The 22,832-nt window shown below is 45.9% G+C and overlaps 1 protein-coding gene across 1 annotated transcript in view; it reads right to left on the bottom strand.

Annotated features, from left to right (window-relative positions):
* Nucleotides 1–13,462, bottom strand: part of PADI4 (peptidyl arginine deiminase 4) — a 36,439-nt gene extending 22,977 nt beyond the window's left edge. Inside the window, exon 1 of the mRNA XM_032863562.1 lies at nucleotides 13,359–13,462. Within this exon, the coding sequence (XP_032719453.1) occupies nucleotides 13,359–13,450 (92 nt within the window). The 5' untranslated portion in view covers nucleotides 13,451–13,462. The remainder of the gene's footprint in view (nucleotides 1–13,358) is intronic.
* Between the last annotated feature and the right edge of the window lie 9,370 nt (nucleotides 13,463–22,832).

The following is a 22,832-nucleotide window of genomic DNA, read 5'->3' as shown; positions in this document are numbered from 1 at the left end:
CTTCCCTTTCCCCCCAGCAACTGTAAACCCCACATGGCAGCCAGTCGACTCTGACCATGGAAATGAAGTGCTGTGAAGTTGTTGGTAGGTAGCGAGAAACAAAAAAAAATTTTCTTGACCTGAAGAGGTTACACTTGGATTAGGAGAATTGCAGAGGGAGGGGCACACAGAGCAGCACAAACTACTGCTTCTGGCATATGGCACACCGGTGCTCTTGCAAAACAACTAGATCGTGATTAAAATATACTTTTTGGAGCACTGCTGAGATCATGAGATGTAAGAGAGATCTCCAAGGACTCCCTTCTCTGTGTGCATCCACACACACATACACACCATGGAGGTTATATTGAGGAACACTGAAAACAAAGAGGAGATATTAAAGATATCCAGAAAGAAGAGTCAGATCACCTATGAAGGAATTACTATTAGATTAAAAGCAGGTTTCCCAATAGCAACAACAAAATCCAGAAGACAACTGAATAACATCTGCAAAGTATTTTGGAAAAGTATTTTGAAAAAATAACTGCTTACTTTGAATTGTGTACCCCACAAAATTTTATACATATACATATATATGTATATATATAAATATAAATAAAGATTTTTAAAATTTATTTGAGAGAGTGAGAAAGAGAACATGAGTGATGGGGAGGGGTAGACGGAGAGGGAGAAGAAGACTCCTTGCTGAACCTGGGAGCCTAATGTGGGGCTTAATCCCAGAACCCCAAGATCCTGACCTGAGCTGATGACAGATGCTTAACTGATTGAACCACCCAGGTGCCCCAAGAAAAAACTGTACAAATAAAAATACCAAAAAGGTAAAAACAAGTCCAAATATATGTAAAATCAAAGTAAGTGTCAATGTATCAATGTTACCAGTTAAAAGAGAGTTTTGACTTAGAGAAACGAAACTCAGCTACATGAAATTTGTAAGAACTATCTAAAATATAAAGATCCAGAAAAGATGAAGTTTAAAGGAAAGGAAAAACATACATTAGGCCAATACTGACCAAAAGAGGGTTGGGGTGGGTATATTAATATCAGATAAAGTTAATTTTTAGATGCAAAACACACAATTAGCAATAGAGAGGAACACAACCTAATAATTGAAGGTTCAATTCACCCAGAAGATATTCTAAACTTGTATGCACCTAATAACATAGCTCCAATATACATATAAGGCAAAACTGATAGAAATGCGGGGAGAAGTTGACAAATCCATCATTACAGTTGAAGACTGCAAGTCTTCTTTCTCAATCAACAATAGATTAAGCAGACGAAAAAATGAGTAACAAAATTAACAAGCTTGATTTGTTGCGCATATATGGAATTCCTTGCTCCACAACTGGTAAATATATAGTGCACATGGATCAATAAAAAAACATGGATCACATAGTTAACCATCAAAGCAAGTTGCAGCAAATGTTAAAGAATAGGTCATATACAATATAGATAGCACAGTCTTTGATCAGAATGTGACTAAGTTAGGAGTCACTAATATAAAGTCCATTTTTAAGCCCCATACATTTGGAAATTTTAAAGCCAGACTTATAGATAATTTTCAAGTCAATGGACAATTAATGGAAATTAAATAATAATACTCAGGACTGAGCAATACTTAAAATACTACATTTCAAAACTTTTGGGGGAGCTAAAGGTGTTGCTTTGTGCCTTAAATGCTTAGATCTTCAAAAAGAAGAGAAAAGTTAAAAAATAAGTATATAGGAAAAAACAGAAAAACCAAATAGAATGTAATCTCCCAAAACACAGAAAATAAAGATGGTAGAAATCCGTGAAATATAAAACAAGTAAATCAACAAAGCCAAAATAGACTAATATAACTGGTAAACTTCTGGCAAGATTGATCAAGGGAAAAAATAAGAAAAATGAAAAAATAAATCCCTACGGGAAAGGCAGATTATTTTGTAGATAGTTGATAAAAGGTAACAGAACCCCACAGCATGATTATCTGTAACACCCCCCCAAATTTTAAACCTTAAATTAAAAAAAACATATTAAGAATTCAATAAGGTAGATAGTAAGGTGGAGAGGCAAAAATCAGTTGCATTTCTGTACAGCAGCAGTAAATAGTTAGAAAAATAATTTTTACAAACCGATATATAATTTACATTAGGAAAAAACACTGTAAAGTACCTAGGATAAATCTAACAAAAGATATGAAAGGATTTTATGGAGAAAACCAAACCTATTGAAAACATTAGAGAAGACCCAAATTAATAGAAGGAAATAACATGGAATTCCAGGACATTTCATGGAACTTGACGAATTGATTCCAGGAGTGACATGACAAACCAAGGGACTAACACAATTAAAGTACTCCTTAAGGAAAAGAAGAAAAGTTAAGGGACTTGCTCTACAAGGTATGAGTTACCAGGAAGCTATGGATGGTGCTATAATGGCTCAGGCAGAGACAAATGACAGATGTAACTTAAGAGAGATTCTCCCTGAAAAGTGAAACCTCCTACACTGTTGGTGGGAATGCAAGCTGGGGCAGTAGCTCTGGAAAACAGTATGGAGGTTCCTCAAAAAGTTGAAAATAGAGCTACCCTATGACCCAGCAATTGTGCTACTGAATATTTACCCCAAAGATACAAATGTAGTGATCTGAAGGGGCACCTGCACCCCAGTGCTTATAGCAGCAATAGCCACAGTAACCAAACTATGGAAAGAGCCTAGATGTCCATCAACAGATGAATGGATAGATGTAGTATATATATGCATACACACACACACACACACACACACACACACACACACACACAGGAATATTATGCAGCCATCAAAAATGAAATCTTGCCATTTGCAATGACACAGATAGAACTAGAGGGTATTGTGCTAAGTGAAATAAGTCAACCAGAGAAAGACACGTATCATATGATCTCACTGATGTGAGGAATTTGAGAAACAAGAGAGGATCATAGAGAAGGGGAGGGAAAAATGAAACAAGATGAAACCAGAGAGGGAGACAAACCATAAGAGATTCTTAATCTCAGCAAACAAACTGAGAGTTGCTAGAGTGGAGGAGGGTGGGAGAGATGGGGTGGCTGGGTGATGGACATTGGGGAGGGTATGTTAACACATATCTCACATATGGTGAGCACTGTGAATTGTGTAAGACCTATACCCCTGAAACAAATAATACATTATATGTTAATTAAAAAGAGAGAGAGAGAGATTCTCCTTGACCTGCGACCAAAGTGATCTTGTAAATAAGCAGGCAAAGGGAAGATTATGTAACAAATGGTGCTGGGACAATTGCTTGCTCATAGGGAAAATAGTTAAATTGGATGAATAATTAAATTGATCCCATCCTCACACCATATATAAAAACAAGCTCCAGGTGGATTTAAGGCTTAAAAATGAAAGGCAAAATGTGAATTTTTTAAAAAATAGATTTTATTTTTTAGAGAAGCTTTAGGTTCACAGCAAAATTGAGTGGAAGGTCCAAAGATTTTCCATATATCTCCTGCCCTCCACCCCTATGCACAGCCTCTCCCATTATCAGCATCATCCACTGGAGTGATACACTCATTAAAATTGATAGATCTACATCAATACATCATAATCATCCAAAGTCTGCAGTTTACATTATGTTTTGCTCTTGATGTTGTACAAATTCATTTGTTTATGAATTTAAACAAATGTATGCATGGTGACATGTATCCACCATTATGGTATCATACAGAGTAGTATCATTGCCCTGAAAATCCTCTGTACTTGTGATTGAGTTCCAGTTTCAAAGCATTATGGTCCGAGAATATGCAGGGAATAATCTCAATCTTTTGGTATCAGTTGAGACCTGACTTGAGACCCAGTATGTGGTCTATTCTAGAGAAAGTTCCATGTATGTTCGAGAAGAATGAGTATTCTGTTGTTTGAGGGTGGAATGTTCTGTATATATCTATGAACTCCATCTAGTCCAATGCATCATTCAAAGCTCTTGTTTCTTTGTTGATTTTCTGCTTAGAGGATCTGTCCGTTGCTGAGAGTGGAGTGTTGAGGTCTCCTACTATTAGTGTATTATTATCAATATGTCTCTTTATTTTGGTTAATAGTTGGCATATGTAGTTGGCTGCTCCCATGTTGGGGGCATAGATATTTACAATCGTTAGATCCTCTCGTTCGATAGCTCCTTTTAGCATGATATAGCGTCCTTCTGTATCTCTAACTACAGTCTTTAGCTTAAAATCTAATTTGACTGATATGAGAACTGCTACCCCAGCTTTCTTTTGAGGTCCATTGGCATGAAAAATGGTTCTCCATCCCTTCACTTTCAGTCTGGATGTATCTTTAAGTTCAAAATGAGTCTCTTGTAGACAGCATATGGATGGGTCCTGTCTTTTTATCCAATCTGCAACCCTGTGCCGTTTCATGGGATCATTTAAGCCATTCACGTTGAGAGTGATTATCGATAGATAGGATTTTATTGTCATCATGTTTCCTGTGAAGTTTTGTTTCTATAGGTAGTCTCTGTAAATTTCTGCTCTATGTCACTCTTGGGGGTCTTTCTCCTTTTATAGAAACCCCCTTAATATTTCTTGCAGGGCTGGCTTTGTGGTCACATATTCTTTCAGTTTCTGCTGGTCTTGGAAGCTCCTGGTCTCTCTGTCCATCTGAATGACAGCCTTGCTGGATAAGGTATCCTTCAAAATCCTAGAGGAGAACATAGGCAGTAACCTTTTGACATAGGTCACAGCAACTTCTTTCAAAACACGTCTCCAAAGGCAAGGGAAACAAAAGTGAAAATGAACTTTTGGGACTTCATCAATATAAAAAGGTTCTGCACAGCAAAGGAAACAGTCAACAAAACGAAGAGACAACCCACGGAATGGGAGAAGATATTTGCAAATGACACTACAGATAAAGGGCTGGTATCCAAGATCTATAAAGAACTTCCCAAACCAAACACCCCCCCCAAAAAAATAATCAAGTCAAATAATGGGCAGAAGACATGAACAGACACTTCTCCAAAGAAGACGTATAAATGGCTAGCAGACACATGAAAAAATGTTCATCATCATTAACAATCAGGGTGATTCAAATCAAACCCACATTGAGATACCACCTTTGCACTAGTTAGAATGGCAAAAAATTGATAAGACAAGAAAAAACAATTGTTGGAGAGGTTGTGGAGAAAGGGGAACCCTCTTACACTGTTGGGAATGCAAGTTGGTGCAGTCACTTTAGAAAACCATGTGGAGGTTCCTCAAAAAGTTAAAAATAGGACCAGGCTCTCTGTTCAGCAGGGAGCCTGCTTCCCCCCCCACCCCCCAGCCCCGGACTGCTTCTTTGCCTGCTTGTGCTCTCTCTTTCTTTCTCTCTCTCTCTCTGTCAAAAAAATAAAAAAAAAAATCTTAAAAAAAAAAAGTTAAAAATAGGGCAATTGCACTACTGGGTATTTACCCAAAAGATACAGATGTAGTGAAAAGAAGGGTCATATGCACCCCAGTGTTTATAGCAGCAATGTCCATAATAGCCAAACTGTGGAAAGAGCTGAGATGCCCTTCAACAGGTAAATGGATAAAGATGGTGTGGTCCATATATTCAATGGAATATTACTTAGTCATCAGAAAAGATGAATACCCAACATTTGCATCAACATGGATGGGACTGGAGGAAATTATGCTGAGTGAAATAAGTCAAGCAGAGAAAGTCAATTATTATATGGTTTCTCTTATTTGGTGGCACATAAGGAATAACATGGAGGACATTAGGAGAAGTAAGTGGAAAATGAAGGGGGTAGAATCAGAGGGGGAGACAAACAATGAAAGACTATGGACTCTGGGAATCAAACTGAGGGTTTTAGAGGGGAGGGGATTGTACGGGATGAGTGAGTCTGGTGATGGGTATTAAGGAGGGCATGTACTGCATGGAGCACTTGGTGTTATATGCAAACAATGAATCATGGAACACTACATCAAAAACTAATAATATACTGTATGGTGACTAACATAATTTTAAAAGTTATACCAAAAAAAAAAAAATCCTCCGTGTTCTGCCTATTTATCCCTCGTTCCCCCAACCCCTGGCAACCACTGGTATTTTACTGTTACCATAGTTTTGTCTTTTCCAGAATGTCATACAGTCAGGATCACATGGTATGTAATCTTTTTAAAAATTATTATGTTAGTCACCACACAGTACATCATTAGTTTTTTATGTAGTGTTCCATGACTCATTTTTTGCCTATAAACCCAGTGCTCCATGCAATCTGTGTCTTCCCTCATACCCGTCACTGGGCTCACCCAACCCCCCACACTGCTCCCTTCTAAAACTCCCAGTTGTTTCCCAGAGTCCATAGTCTCTTATGGTTCATCTCCCCCTCTGAATTCCCCCTCTTTCATTTTCCCCTTCCTTCTCCTAATGTCCTCCATGTTATTCCTTATGTTCCACAAATAAGTGAAACCATATGATAATTGACTTTCTCTGCTTGACTTATTTCACTCAGCATAATCTCCTCCAGTCCCATCCATGTTGATGCAAAAGTTGTTCATCCTTTCTGATGACTGAGTAATATTCCATTGTATATATGGACTACAACTTCTTTATCCATTCGTCTGTTGAAGGGCATCTCAGCTCTTTCCACAGTTTGGTTATTGTGGACATTGCTGCTATGAACATTGGGGTGCATATGGCCCTTCTTTTTACTACATCTGTATCTTTGGGATAAATACCCAGTAGTGCAATCGCTGGGTCATAGGGTAGCTATGTAGTCTTTTCAGATTGGGTTCTTTCTTACTAATATCCATTTTAAGTTTCCTCCATGCCTTTTTATGGCTTGATAGCTAATTTCTTTTTAGCACTGAATAACATTCCATTGTCTGGATGGACCGCAGTTTCTTTATCCATTCACCTACTGAGAGACTTCTTGGTTGCTTCCAAGTTTTGGCAATTATGAACAAAGCTGCTATAAATATCAGTGTGCAAATTTTGTGTGGACATAGGTTTTCAACCTCTTTGGGTAAATACCAAGGAGTGCAATTACTGGACTGTATGGTAAGAGTATGTTTAATTTTGTAGGAAACCACCAAATCGTCTTCCAAAGTGGCTGTACCATCTTGCATGATCACCAGTGGTGAAATGAGAATTCATGTTCTTCCACATCCTCTCCAGCATTCGGTGCTCTCAGTGTTCTGGATCTTGGCCATTCTAATAGGTGTGAAGTGGCATCTTATGGTTGTCTTAATTTGCATTTCCTGGATGACATATCACGTGGAGCATCTTTCCCACATGCCTACCTGCCATCTGTGTATCTTCTTTGGTGAGGTGTCTGTTAAGATCTTTAGCCCATTTTTCAACCAGGTGGTTTGTTATTGTTGTTTTAAAGTTCTTTGTAAGTTTTCGATAACAATCCTTTATTAGCTATATCTTTTGTTAATATTTTCTCCCAGTCTGTGGTTTGTCTTTCTTATTCACTTGACAGTCTTTTTCAGAGCAGAACTTTTACATTTTAATAAAGTCCACCTTATCAATTCTTTCTTTTCTTTTCTGGATTATGCCTTTTGTATTTTACCTAAAGAGTCATTGCCAAGGTCATCTAGAGTTTCTCCTATATTACCTTGAGAATTTTATAGTTTTCTGTTTTACATTTAGGTCTATGGCCTATTCTGAGTTAATTTCTGTGAAGGATGTAAGGTCTGTGTCTAGATTCCTTTTTTGAATGTAGATGTCCAGTTGTTCCAGCACCATTTGTTGAAAAAACTTTTTTTCCCATTGTATTGTCTTTGTTTTTTGACAAGGGTCAGGTGATTATATTTACATGGATCCATTTCTGGTTCTCTATTCTGTTCTATTTATTTATATCTCTATTCCTTTGCCAATACCACACTCTCTTCATTATAGATTTATAATAAGTCTTTATAATATAGTTTCAGCCCTCCAACTTTATTCTTCTCCTTCAAAACTGTTAGCTATTGAGTTTTTTCCCTCTCCATAGAAACTTTAGAATCAGTTTGTCGATATCCAGAAAATGGGATTGCACTGAATCTATACATCAAGCTGGGAAGAACATCTTGGCAATGTTGAATCTTCCTATCCATGAACATGGAATATCTCTTCAATTATTTACTTCTTTGGTTTCTTTCATCAGGGTTTTGCCATTTCCTCATATAGATATTATACATACCTAAGTATGTATACCTAATACCTAAGTATTTAATTTGGGGGAGCAATTAAGTATTTAATTTGGGGGAGTACAAATGTAAATGGTACTGTGTTTTTAATTTTCAAACTCCACTTGTTTGTTGCTGGTAGGTAGGAAAATGATGGGCTTTTCTATATTGACACTGTATTCTATAGCCTTGCCATAATTGCTTGTTAGTGTTTTTTGGGGGGAGGGTTAGGGGTTTTTTTTGTTGTTGTTGTTGTTATTAATTCATTTGTAGTTTCTACATAGATGATCTTGTCATCTGCAAAGAAAGATAGGTTTATTTCTTTCTTTCCAAAATTAGTATCTCTCTTACTTCCTTTTCTAGTCTCATTGCATTTGCTAGGAATTTTAGTATGATGTTGAAAAGCAGTAGTGAGTGGGGACATCTTTGCCTTCCTCCTCATCTTAGTGGGAAAGCTGCAAGTTTCTCACCATTAGGTTGATGTTATCTGTAGGCTTTTTTGTTGGTAGACTATCAGGTTGAGGAAATTCCCCTCTAAGTTTACTGAGAGTTTTATCACAAACAGGTGTTTTCATCTTTTAAAAGAAGATGACACAAGCATCTTTATGTCCTTTCTTAAGGCATAAAACCAATAAACATTAAAGAAAAGATTTTAAGTTCAACTAGAGGAGAATAAATAACTTCTGTTCATCAAAAGACACTATAAAGAGAAAAGAGTTAGCATGATCTACAGAGAAGATATTCATGACATCAAACCAAAAAGGTTTAGCACCTAAAATATGTGAAGAACATGGGTGAATCAATATGAAAAAGATAACTCAATAGAAAAAAAAATAGCTAACGATATGAACAGGTATTCAGAGAGCCTGCAACGGAAAAGGATGACAAACATGTGAAGAGTCACTCCATCCCACTCATGAGTAAGGAAACAAAAATATCCAGGCCATAGCGGGACAGGGGTACTACCCTGACTGGACTGGTGAAAAATAACACTGTGGACAGTTCAAAGGCAACCCTAACACACTACTCAGAGGAATGTGAAATTTATCACTCTGTAAAACAACTTGGTGTTCTGTTTGAAGTCAAACATCGGCCCGCCCCAAACCCAGCAATTCACCGCAAAACAGACACCCCAGAGCATCCTTGGCACGTGTCCACCAGGAGACATGTCCGGGATCGTTCAGAGCAGCACTTTCTGTAACAGTGAGTGACCCACAGACAGTGGAAGGACTAGAGCATCGTAGCAGATTCAGACCATGATGGAGGCTCCCTGGAAAGGCAGAGCTCACTCCCCAAGGACGCAAAGATGTGTGTTAGAATTGTATTTTCTGTTTTTATTCCTGCCATAAAGTTCTTAATCTCTGTATCAAAAGCAACATGTATTCCTTCTAGAGAATTAGGAAAACACAGGAAAAGTCTCTGAGAAGGAGACCTCAAAGATGGTCTCCAGTAATCCCCACCTCTGGTGCTCACGCCCTTGTGTAAATCCCTCCTCAGGGAGGGTGGAAAGGGCCTCGAGACGGCCTTCTGGCCAAAGGGAAAAGCCAAAGGGATGGGTTGTCATGTGTGTGATAAGGTTACAAAAGACCCTTTCTCTGTCCCCCCATTTCTCTTCCTCTCCCCCAACCTTGGCTTCCTCACCTTGATGGAACAAGCCACCAACAACCATAAGGGGGGCCTAGAAGCAGAGCCTGCCTCAGCCAAGCCTCAACATGGCTATAACCACACTGGTACCTTGACCCTGACCGCTGAGGCCCGAGGCGGAGGACCCAGCTAAGCCACGGAGGAGTCCTGCCCCACAGAAACAGTAAGATAATAGCCACTACTGTTTCAAGCCACTGGGTTTGCGGACTATTTGTCCCATGGTGATCTTTGGCTAATAGAGGACTAACAAGGAAGACAGGAGGAGAGAGGCAGACAGGGAGGAAGGAAGGGAGAGAGGGAATGGAGAGAGGGAGGGAGGGAGGGAACGAGGAGGAGGGAAGAACTGCCTAGAAGAAAATGGAATATTACCACTTAGGGACCATCATGGATGGACATTTTGATTATTTTCTTTCAGGAGACAAATTTTTAAAGTCTGTTTTGAAGGACCAAGAAGTAGATGAAAAAAGAAACGTATTTCCCCAACACTCTCCCAGTCTCTGTTCCCAGATTTCCTTTCATGTGTTACCCAGTCCCCTGCCCCCACCCCGGCCCTCACGCCATCCACACAAAATCAAGCTCAGGTTCTTAGCCTTCAAGGACAGCGATCATTTACAGAGCATTCACTCTGCTCCAGCCCCCGAACACGTTCTTTCCACACATCAGCTCGTTGACTTTTCACCACCAACCTTCTCTCCATCTCACAGGTGCAGGACTGAGGCAGAGGGCTGAAGACACCTCGCCAAGGTCAGCTTTAGGCATTGCGCGTCTCTGCACAATGGGTCGGGATGGTGCCAGTGCCCTTCCTTCATGCGTCCCACCTCTACCTTCTCTCCATACTGCAGTCACACTGAGCCCCTAGTGCCACCCCTCACCTCCCCAGATGTACGTGTCCGTGCTGTGTGCCAGACCTTGAGCTGGGGGAATGGAGGATGGGGTGGGGGCAAGCTTCGTGGTCCCAGAGGCTCCTGGCTAGGAGAAGGGCGATTTCCTCAGCCAGAGGATCTGCTGTACCGTTGTGGGCTCCCCCAAGTCTTCCTTGACAAGGTCACCATGCCACATCTACTAAACTCCACTAGTTGGTGTCCCTGCCACTGGGATTGGAGCTGGAATGAATGTTCTTTCCTTTGGCTGTTTTCCAGAACCTCTCAGGTCCCCAAACAAGGGACTTTCAAAAACATAAGAGGGTTTCCACTGTGAGTGGTGGGGAGCAGCCATGTGTGCTGTTGTGAGACAATCCAGAGCTGGTCTTCCAGTGATTTCTACTAGCCTCTGCAGAGCTAGCACTGAAAGCTCGAGCCCCAGACAAGTGACCACATCCCTTCAAATCCTGAATCCAGCATCTCCTACCCTATGACCCCAGGCTGGACAGCACTTAGCATCTGCGACTCTCGCATTCAGTGGCTCGCACGATCCTTACAGGAAGGGGGACTGCTCTGAGGACACTCAGCATGCCTTATGTGGTTTCCTCCTCACCACAACCCAACAGCACAGATGTTAATGTTCCCATTTTACAGGTGGGTAAACTGAGGCTTAGAGACATCCATGCCCCCCATTGTCACACTGAGTAACTGTCTGCTGAGAAGGAGACACTGGGAGGAAGAGGACAAGCCCCCTGACTGCAGCATCAGGACGCCTACCATCTTCCATGGTCGGCGACTCCAGACCCTCCCCACCCACAACATTCCGGGCCTTCCAAGCCCTCTGGAAGCTGCGTGAGCTCCACCAACCAGGCAGCGGGGCCCAACAAGACCAGTGCCACAGCACTCAGAGGCCAAGTGTGCTAGGGAAGCAAGTGAATTTGGGGTCAGGCAGTCCTGGATTTGAATTTCCTGGCTTGGTCACCTTGAATTTGTATAACCTTGAAACCTCAGTTTACTCATCTCTAAAACAGGCTCATTAGAAATCATGGACCGAAGGACCTGGCACATAGTAGCCAGGGTCACACTACCTTCCTGACTCCAGCCACAAGCATCACAGAAAGCCCTCGACGGGTTTCACTATTTGTCTCAGGTCGGTGGGATTTTGTCCGAGTAAAATCAACACGCTTCTCATTACGGGAAGAGTACTTCCCAAATATAGACTGAAAATCACAAGTGGCAGCTCTGGAAGAGGTTCCCACACCCCTGGGCCTGCTCCTGCCTCTGCAGCGATGTCTTTCTCCCCCCCGGAGGCTCTGAGCCCAGCGGTAGAGGACAAGGCTCCGGCAGGGGCGTGGAGCATGCGTGTGCTGGGAGGAGGTCAGGGGAGCGGAGCTGGGGAGGAGGCAGTGCCAACCCCATCTGTTTCCAGAAGGGAATTCAGGCCACAGTCAGTGTGGTGGCGGCTGGCCTGGGGCTGCTGTTTAGTGTGGGTGGGAAGTGAGGGGGTGGGGTCCCAGAGCCTGGTTTAAATCCCGGCTCCCTCACCTACGAGCTGTGTGGCTTTACGCAGTTACTGGACCTCTCAGAGCCTCAGCTTCCCCTTCTGTAAAATGGGAATAACAGCACTGCCTGCCTCCTAAGGCTGATGACTGAGTCCTGTGTAGGGAGTGGGGTGGAACCTGCAGCCATTGTCGTAGGGGATGGGCAGGGCGTGGAACGTCTCACTGAGGGAGGAGCTCACTCCTGGAAGAGTCAGCAGCCTCAGATGACATTGGTCTCTCTTTATCCTTCACCACTCGACCTCTCCGTCTCCTGCCTCTTCGCCACAGCTCCAGACAGCCCCCCAGAACTTTACTGCTGCTCCACCATGGCCCAGGGTCAGGTGACACTTGGAGGAAATGTCCCAGACACTCCTGTGGGCACATACTAGGACCACTGACGTCCAGCCTGGGTGGGAGGAAGCCCGGGGCGGCCACTACGATGATCGATAACGACACTGACCATGCACACTTGCTGAGTGTCCATAGACCATTTTGTGTCACTGGAGCCTGGCACAGGCCGGGCACATAGTAGGTGCGCAGCTGGAATTTTTGGGTGATTGGATGCATGGGTGGATGAAAATCCACCAGCAATACGTCCAGCTCTGCGCTAAGTACTTCCACACTCCCACAGCCTTTCCCATTCAGTCCTTCTAACCACACTATGGAGTGGGTATCATCCCCATTTCACAGATGAGGGACCTGAGGCTCAGTTGGCCAAGGCCAGCCAACTGGCCAACAGCAGGGACAGGTTTCCCGCCCCAGCCTCTCCCACCACACATAGGTTATTCCGCACCCATGGAGGGAGGTTTGGCTGAGAGGTGTGTGGGGGTAACGAACTGCACCGTGAACCAGGTGTGGGTCATGAAGTCCAGAGCCTCACCTACCTTCCAGGGCACACCTGCTGTGTGACCTTTGGCCAGTCACAGACCCTCTCTGAGCTCCACTGCCTCAATGGTGAAAGGAGATGGTCCTGCTTGCCCTATGATAATTCACCTGTGGTGAGGCCCTGGGGAACCCTCGCCTGGAATCCAGCACATCCCAGGACCCCGAGAGCCTCACTCCTCCAGCATCTCCCCTCCCAGCAGCCTGAAGCCTGAGCCAACCCCACATCCTGCGTCTGCAGAACCTGCTCATCCAGCATCAGTGGGCCTGTCCCCCGCCCCCAGAATGTCCCTGCTCACCCGTAGACATCCAGCTGAGTCTCGGTGCCCAGCACACACACGGCATGGGTGGGCTGCTCCGGGGTCACGTGGATCACCGTGCCCTGGGCCATAATCCAGCCAGCCCGTCCCTCCAGCTGCAGGAAGCCCCTTGGCTGGTTCCTTTATAGGGCCCAGCAGAGCCATGAGTCAGCACCTGTGGTTTACAGGCTACTTAGCCCCTCCCCACTCAGATCCCGGGGCGTGTACTCTCGCTGCTCTTCCTGCCCAGGAGCTGCCCCCTCACCCGACCCGCATGAGTGTCAATGTCAGAATCACGCCAGGCTGGCTCTGTTAGTCTCCTGGGAAGGGTCAGGGGCTCAGGAAGCCGCGAGTGCAGGTCTGGGTCCTCGTCACAGCCCCCTGCATGCCTGGGGCCCTGAACAGCGGGGTCCATCCAACATGGATGTCAGAGAGGAAGAGGCGAGAAAAGCAAGGAGCTCGGTGGATCGTGGCAAGTGCATACCCCTGGGCTATGCACTCGAGGACCGAGCTGGCTTGGGACCAGTCTCCCCAGGCTGGACCACCCACGTGGCAGGTCACCGTCTTCGGTCTGTTTTGTGCACCAGGCAGCTCTCTCTGCCCCTCACTTGGACTCACCCACGGAAGCAGGCCTGTGGGGTAAACACTGTCACTATTCCCCACCTGGTCCTCGCAACAGCTCTTGGAGGTCGGAATCACTATGATTCCCATATTACAGAAGAAACTGAGGCACAGAGAAGCCAAGTAATACTTCCAAGATTCCACAATGCGTAGAGGGGGCGTCCGGGCCCCAGACCGCCTTCTCAAGGCTCAAAGCCCGTCTGCTGTGCCGGCAGGTGATGTGGCCACGTGACCCTCTAGTGTGTCCACACGGCTGGCCTTAATAAACCCACTTTCTCCAGCTGGGCCCAGGGTTAGGACTCCTCTGAGCTTCGGATGGAAGCCGGGGAGGGGGCTGTCCACTGCCAGACTTGAGAAGACCCTCACCACCAGATCCAGTCATCCTGGGGATGGGAGAGTGAGGCCCAGGGGGCAGTGGTGTGCCCACTGTCACACAGCAAATCAGCTGCAGGGCTGGGCTCTACCCCAAGCCTTAGGTCTCCTAGTGTGATTTTCTATTTTATTCTTTTCCCCCCATTTTTCTTCAGCATTTTGGGGTTTACACTGGCTATGAATAAGCCACAGGGAGAACAAGCCCAAAGCAGTTTTATTAATTCAACAAATATTTCTTGATTGCCTACTGTTTGCCAGGCCCTGTTTGGGGCACTGAGGATGCAAAGCGAATAAAGCAGACAAATAATTCTGTCTTTGTGGAATGTTTTTTCTTTTAATAGAAAGAGACAACAAATAGACAATAAATATAATAAGTGAATTACATAGTATATTAGCATTGTGGAAAAATGAAATAAGAGGGCGTGGGGTAGATTGCCATTTCAAATAGGGTGGTCAGAAAAGAGGACATCTGAGCAGACTTGAGGGAGGTGACAATGTGGATATTTGGGGGGACAATATTCCAGGTTGAGGAAAGAGCACAACTTGTGCAAAGGCCCTGAGGCAGAGACATGCCTGGAGCATGACTGGAATCCAGTAGAGGAGGGCGTGGGGAGGGAGGGCAATGCTAGGAGGTGGAGGGCAATGCTAGGAGGTGGGGAGCCAGTCACAAAGGGCCTCGCAGCTGTCATGAGGACTTTGGCATCTACTCCAAGTGACAAGGAGAGACACGGGGACATTTTGGGCAGAGGAGGACCACGGTCTGATCTCTTTGGCAGCTGCGGGAGAATCAGCCACAGGGAGACCAGTGAGGAGGTTGCTGCTCTCTGGCAGGTGGTAGGTGATGGGGCCAGGCACACAGTGCTAGCGTGGAGGAGGTGAGAAGCAGTCAGATTCTGGACATTCCCTGACAATATAGCCAATAGGATTTGCAGAGGGACCTGACTGGGGAGGGGGGGGCATCAGCAAAAGTGAGGAATCAAGGAGTTCTCCAAGGTCCAGGGAGGCCTGAGCCCAAGGAGGGACGGAGCTGGCTACAGGTGTGGGGGAGAGTTGAGGGGGGAATGGCTGCAGGCCATGGCAGCAAGTGCGGCTGTCTATGCGAGTCTGTTGGGGACGCCCTATAGGCCATTGCTTGGACACATGGTTTGGGAGTTGGAGAGGATCAGGCTGGGAGTGATAAATCTGTGGGCTGTCAACATTTAGAGCTTCCCTGGGTGGACGGAGAAGCCCCGGGACCTTCAACCAGAGACTGAGAAGAGCCACCCGCAGGAAGGGAACATTTCATAGGGTTGCGTCTACGCCCACACACAGGGAACAGCGTCCTTCGGAAGCAAAGCCTTTTTGCAGACTCACGTGCTTTGGCGTGGCAGGGCAGAGAAGAAAGGCTCTGCGGTGGGCAGGGGGCCGAGGGCAGACAGACCTGTGGGGAGCCTGGGTACCACCTGCATCAGCATCTCCAGCTGCATCATTGTCCCCGCTCCCTGTCTTAGATTGGCTGCATGATAAAACAGCCTAGGCTGTGGCCTTCAACATCAGAAATGTATTTTCTCACAGTTCTGCAGGTTGGGAGTCCTAGATCATGGTGCTGGTGCAGTGGAGTTCTGGGGGGACTGTCCCCCTGGCTTGCCAGATGGCCGTCTGTGCCTTGCATGGTGGGGGTGGGGCGGAGAGGAGAGAGAGAAACAGACAGTTCTCTGGTTTTTCTTTAGGGGAGCCCACCATCATGACAGATTGCCTATGGCCCCCTCTCCAAAAACCACATAGGAGGGGTCAGGGCTTCAACTTGGGAATTTGGGGGGGGCACAATTCAATCTGCAGCACTGTTGGATGCAAAGGCTGTTTCCAGGTTTCTGGGATAGAAACCACATTGTGATGCACAAATTGCATCCAAGTCCGGGCCCCCGGGTGGCTCAGTCTGTTGGGCGTCTGACTCTTGGTGTCAGCTCAGGTCATGATCTCAGGGTCGTGGGATCAAACTCCGTGTTGGACTCCGTGCTCAGCACAGTGTCTGCCTGGGATTCTTTCTCCGCCTCCCTCTGCCCCTCCCCCTACTCTCTCTCTCTCTCTCTCTCTCTCTCTCTCTCTCTCCCTTAAATAAATAAATGAATATTTTTGGAAAAAAAAAACAACAACAATGACAACAAATTGTGTCCATGACTGTGGCTGTTTTGCAGGAACCTCAGTGGTTGATCTTTGCTCCTCTTTATTCCCTTATAGGGCATTTTGGTTTTTTTTCCTGAAATTTGTTACAGCTTATCATTACGTGTGTGTGTGTGTGTGTGTGTGTGTGTGTGTTTAACTGTCCGTCCCCCACACCAGCCATGATGGCAGGGCTTCCACAGGTCTCAGTTGCATTTCCGGTGCCTTAGAATAGCTCCTGACTCCTAGTAGGTGCTCACTAAACACTATGACTGAAGACCAGAGTGTTCTCTGGCACCCAGCCCGGCCCTGAACCCCAGGGCGGGGCCCCTGAGGACAGCTCCCTGCAAGGATCCCTCAGAACCCATCCTGGTTGTTACTTCTTGGAAAGCATTGACCTTGGGAAGTTTGGGAAGCAAACTGTCTGGTACAAGAGCAGCTGGCCCAAGGCCCAGGCCAGAAACACTGCAGGAAGGGGCCCCTCTCCCCCCCGGAAAGGCAGAATCACTGGTGGGGCTGCTCAGTGGAGGAAGCGAGGCTGTGTTGGGGTTGTACAACTGCCCTCCAGCACCTGAGCGGATGCCCCAGCCACCGGCCTGGATGTATGCCCTTCCACCAGGAGATTGTGATGATGTCATTTTGGGAAGAGGCACTGGCATCGGGGACTCTCCCTGAGCCCCCGAGACTGGGTGTAGGGCTGCACGGTGTTTGGAGTGGACGGCTGAGCTGTTCTTCCGCGGACAGCGTTCAGACCATTTACGTAGCTCTTCACTCAACAAATACTTACCAGAGCCTCCGAAGCGCCTGGCGCTCTCTTAGAAGCTAGGTTGGGCTTTATTTAAAATAGATTCACGAGGACCCAGGGTGATAACAGAGACCATAGTCTATTACTATGTGCCAAACTTGTCACCAGGTCCTTGGAGATATTATTTCCAGTTATCAAGATAACCCAGTGGGCAGGACTTATGATCTCGTTTCTAAAGAGGAGTAAGGCACCATGTTCAAGGTCACCGGGCTCCTGAACAGGTTTTAAACCCAGCTTTCCCTAACATGTTCTGATCCTTGCAGCAACTTGGTGTCTGAATTACGCTCTCCCCACTTTCCAGGTGAGGAAATCGAGTCTTGAAAGGCTTACATAACTTGCCCAAGGTTACACAGACTGGAAGTGGCGACACTTGGGTCTAACTGTGTCCCTTGTCCCACTCTGCCTGCCACACAGCTGCCTCCTGGTCAGGTCGCTTGGCTGATGAGTTTTGAAACCCCTTCCAGCACAACCCTCGCCCCCACCTTTTCCATAACTTCAAGCAGAAATTGGGCGTGTGTCTAGATCATCCAGATTGGGAGAAACTGGCAAATCTTCCCCTCCTACTAAGGTTTGTCTAAGTATACCATGCAGGTAGTGGTGGGGTGTGGGGGGGTCCCTACTCCCTCTCTCTCTGCTCCCCCCAGCTCTGTCTAGCCCAGTACCTCTCTGCTTTCCTTCACAGAACCCTTGTAGGCTCTGGAAAGATTCATGGGCATACAAGGCAACATCATGACTGGCACGTGCCAGGTCCCACCCTGCACCACAGTTACTGTGCCCATTCAGGCAGACCCCATAGCAGCTTGATGAAGGGAGGACACCTTCTAGTCGTCGATGGTTGAGCACTATGCCAGGGGGCAGAGACGGGAGGTGGGACACAGGTCTGTCCGCATAGATCGCCTGCAAATGTCCACGATGCCGTCTTTCAGGAAAGGAAGGGGATCCAGCCAGATGAAGGTCAGGGCATCCTAATTCCTTTTCTGGAGGTGGCTTCTACCCTGTCTTTGATCCCAGGTGCCCACATTCCTTCTCCAGAACCCAGAATATCTCTTGGGCAACATGAAAATGTCAGCACCCCAAAAGCAGGGACTTTCCTTTGTGTTCCTTGCTATGCCCCTCGTATTAGAACTAATGTCTGGGGCAGAGAACAGGCACAGGAAATACTATATTGAATTGAAAACTGTTTATTTTAAGATACGTCCTTTGCTCCATCAACCATTTGTTGAAAGGACTTTCCTTCCTCCTTTGAATTGCCTTTGCAGCTTTGTCAAAAAATCAGTTGGCCATACTTGGGTGAGCTGTTTCTGGGTTCTTGCTTCTGTGCTATTGATCTAGGTATCTATCCCCAAACCAAGCACAGCCTTGATTATCATGGTTGCATCTTGAAATTGGGTGAACTAATAGCCCCCACTTGATTCTTTTTCAAAAGCATTTTATCTATGACAATTTTTTTGGTCTTTCCACATAATTTTATTTTTATTTATTTTTAAAAAGATTTTATTTATTTATTTGACAGAGATCACAGGCAGAGAGACAGGCAGAGGAGGGGTGGGGAAGCAGGCTCCCCGCTGAACAGAGAGCCCAATCTGGGGCTTAATGGTGGGGAGGGGCAGATGGAGAGGGAGAGAGAGAATCTTAAGCAGACTCCCCGCTGAGGATGGAGCCCAGCACAGGGCTCAGTCTGATGACCTGAGATCATGACCTGAGCCTAAGGCAAGAGTTGGACTCTTAACCAACGGGAGCCACCCAGTTGCCTCGGTCTTGTATTTTTTTTTTAAGATTTTACTTATTTATTTGACAGACAGAGATCTCAAGTAGGCAGAGAGGCAGGCAGAGAGAGAGGGGGAAGCAGGCTCCCTGCTGATCAAAGACCCCTAATGCAGGGCTTGATCCCAAGACCCTGGGATCATGACCTGACCTGAGCCGAAGGCAGAAGCTTAACCCACTGAGCCACCCAGGCGCCCAAGTATTAGGAATTCTACCTCTAGGAAAATAAATGAGAAAGTAGTCTTACTCAAAGACAAATGCTTACTCGGGATTCATACTAGCCAAAAATGAGAGTCATGGTCGATCAAAATGTGAAAGCATTTGGGAACGGATAGGAAAATGAAGGTACCTCCATTTGATGCCATGTCAAAGGATTTTACGATCATGTGACAAATACGTCTTGTATTAAGCAAAAAAAAAAAAAAATCTGCTACCAAAGGACGTGATCTGTGAAATGGCAAAATCAATAAATGCGGGTGCCCATAGTGATCATTGCCCATGGAAAGGGGTTAAATGAAGCATGATTTGCTTTGCATACGTCTCTTACAATTTAAGTGTATGAACGGAAGAAGAAGATCAGATATATACATACAGGAGAGAAAGTTGTCTGAGACCTCTAACATGGAAGAAGGTGCTTGACTGTATGTGTTTCCCTTCGTAATTCCGATCCCAAGATGCATGGGCGGAAGGGTTCAGACTTCTATTCTTGGAAGCTGGCGTTGATGATCTTGTTCTCTCCTCTGTGTAGGGGACGTCGTCCTCCAGCATTGATTATTGGTGTCCGGTGTGCTGCTCAACCAAAACCAATGTAATCCACCATGAAATAGACTAAAGAAGAAAAATCATACCCTCGTATCAATGGAAGCCAAAAGAGAATTTGAAAAAAAAAAAAAATCCAACAGTCATTCATGATTAAAACTCTCTGCAAGTGAAAGGGCCCCTGGGTGTCTCAGTTGTTAAGGGGTGCTTGGGTGGCTCAGTGGGTTAAGCCTCTGCTTTCGACTCAGGTCATGCTCCCAAGGTCCTGGGATCGAGCCCTGAATTGGGCTTTCTGCTCAGCGGGGAGCCTGCTTCCCCATCTCTCTCTGCCTGCTTGTGATCTCTGTCTCCTGAATAAATAAAATCTTTTTTTTTTAATCTGCAGATTAGAGATAGGGAGGCACTTCTCCAGCCCGATAAGAGCATCTGCAGAAGAAATCTACAGCTAACAACATACTTAATTGTGAAAGACTCACAAGATTGAGAACAAGACAAGAATGACCATTCTCACCACTGTTATCCAATCTAGCGCCGGAAGTTCTAGCTAGTGTGATAAAGCAAGAAAAGAAATAAAAGACGTACAAACAAGGAAGGAGGGAATGAAACTGCCTCTAACTGCAGATGCCATAATTACCTATATAGAAAATCCCAAGAAATCTACCAAAAAAACCTTCCTAGAACTAGTAATTGAGTTCAGCAAGATCACAGAATAGAAGACCAATACATAAAAATGACTCATATTTTAATATACTAGCAATGAACATGTGGATACTGAAATTAAAAATACAAGACCAGGGGCACCTGGATGGCTCAGTGGGTTAAACCTCTGCCTTCAGCTCAGGTCATGATCTCAGGGTCCTGGGATCGAGCCCCGCATTGGAGGGGGGGCGTTCTCTGCTCAGCAGGGAACCTGCTTCCCCCTCTCTCTCTGCTTGCTTCTCTGCCTACTTGGGATCTCTGTCTGTCAAATAAATAAATAAAATACAAGACCGAGGCAACTGGGTGGCTCCTGTTGGTTAAGAGTCCAACTCTTGCCTTCGGCTCAGGTCGTGATCTCAGGTCATCAGACTGAGCCCTGCACTGGGCTCCATCCTCAGCAGGGAGTCTGCTTAAGATTCTCTCTCTCCCTCTCCCTCTGCCCCTCCCCACCACATGGGTGCACTCTCTCTCTCTCTCTCTAAAGTAAGTAAATAAAACTTAAAAATAAATAAAAATACAAGACCATCTACAGTCCCTCCACTAAAATGAAACACTTAGGTAGAAATCTAACAAAACATGTACAAGAGTTGGAATGTATGCTGGAAACTCAAGATACGTGGGGGGTGGGTGCTGTGTTCATGGGTTGGAAAACACAGTGTAGTGGGGTGTCAGTCCTCTGCAAATCACTATCCAGGCTGTTATTATTCTGTCAAATAAATAAATAAAATATTTAAAAAAAAAAGAATTCCCAATACTTGAAACTGCTTTCTAGAGGACCGTGTGATCACATCGCATCTGTATAAGCACTCACACAATCTGTATGAACAATCCCGTCTGTCTGAGGGATTTAATTGCTCACCTCACTCGCCTTCCTGACAATCTTTTAGCAGGATTTTTTTTCCTGCTGTTCTGATGGTGGTGTTTTGGGTTTAATTAGCTCCTCGTGGGGCTGATACACATTCCAGAATTTTGCCATCCAGTTGCTGATGGTGCTGAGCAATTCTGATCAAGAGAGACGTCAGGGAAGGAATGAGCCAGAGCCCAGAGCTGGAGCCCTGCAGGCAGCGTGTGTCCCCACAGATTCGTTGCTTTGCTTTTTTCCGGTTGGACCACGGTTGCGTCTCCTCCAGCGGAGACTTGGAGGTTGAACCTGGAGATACATTAAAATAACATTGCTGTATAAACTTGAACCTAGCACCGGTATAAAATAACACTGACACCTCACGTTCTTCTCGGCCAGGCTTGGGTGACGATTGTCTCCGGAATTTGTTTGCTCAGTGGATTGACACCCAACCAGGAAGCCGAAACGCGGGGCTGGGCGGCTCTGCCACAGAGGGCTCGGCAGGACCTGACTGCTTGGTGGCCGACCCTTCTGGTGCTCTTCTTCCTGGTGCTCCGGACCTCTGAGGCGTCCCTCTCCCTAAGGAGGGCTGCCCAGGCATCCTCAGCTGTCACTCAAGGGTCCTGTGGCATGCCTCTCGGTCCTATTGTGTCCAGAGCCCAGCAGCCGTCATGGAGCAGGGTGAGGCAGGCGGTTGTCACATGCCCTGATCCCTGTATTTTAGAGCTCTCCGCCTGTTTCTCGTTGCTGGGGCCTCGGAAGGCTGCGGCATACTATTTGTACGCCATCTCTCCATTCAGTTTCTTGCTCACTCACTGTGTGCCAGGCTCTCTTCCCAGGTCTTAGGGAATCCCGGCCTGGATTGTTCTTGGATGTTCTGATTGCCAGAGTGCTATCCCAACACAGAGCTCCCTTAAGTACCTCAGTGCAAAGAATGTTACTGTCCTGCTCACTGTGTCTCCAGCCACCAACATAGATGACAGGGGACTGAGGTCTGGGCAGACTCCGGGCTAAGTCCCTGACATGCCGCACCTCATGGGATCCTCGGGGCAGCCCCAGGAGGAAGGGAATTTGCAGGCAAGGAAATCGAGGCTCAAAGCACGTGAATGGCTACAACAAGATCACACGCCTGGTAGTAAGAGAAGTCAGGATTTGAATCCAGATCGAGAGGATTGCAAAGCCTTAACCACCAGGTTTACCGGCCAGTGGTGGGGAGGAACAAAACTCCCAGCCTCTCCCGTCTTCCAATCTACGTTTATTCACAGACATCTGCTAAACACCCCTCTGTGCCAGGTGTTGGGCCTGGTATTAGGGACCCTGAAGGTAGAAGGGTCCTTGCCTTCAAGGAACATGAGCAAAGAAGAGCTCGCGCGCTTTCTCTCTTTCTCCGAATGTGTATATTCTGGGACAAGGATTTGAGTGCAAGTCGTTGATCTGGGAGGAGCAGGATACACTGGGATGGAATGGGAAAGCG

The sequence above is a fragment of the Lontra canadensis genome, unplaced genomic scaffold, assembly GCF_010015895.1.
Source record: "Lontra canadensis isolate GAN:19392208 unplaced genomic scaffold, GSC_riverotter_1.0 scaffold25, whole genome shotgun sequence".
In the NCBI taxonomy this organism is placed as follows: domain Eukaryota; kingdom Metazoa; phylum Chordata; class Mammalia; order Carnivora; family Mustelidae; genus Lontra; species Lontra canadensis.
The sequence above is the reverse complement of the archived record's forward strand: the minus strand, read 5'-3'. Positions and strand labels throughout refer to the sequence as shown.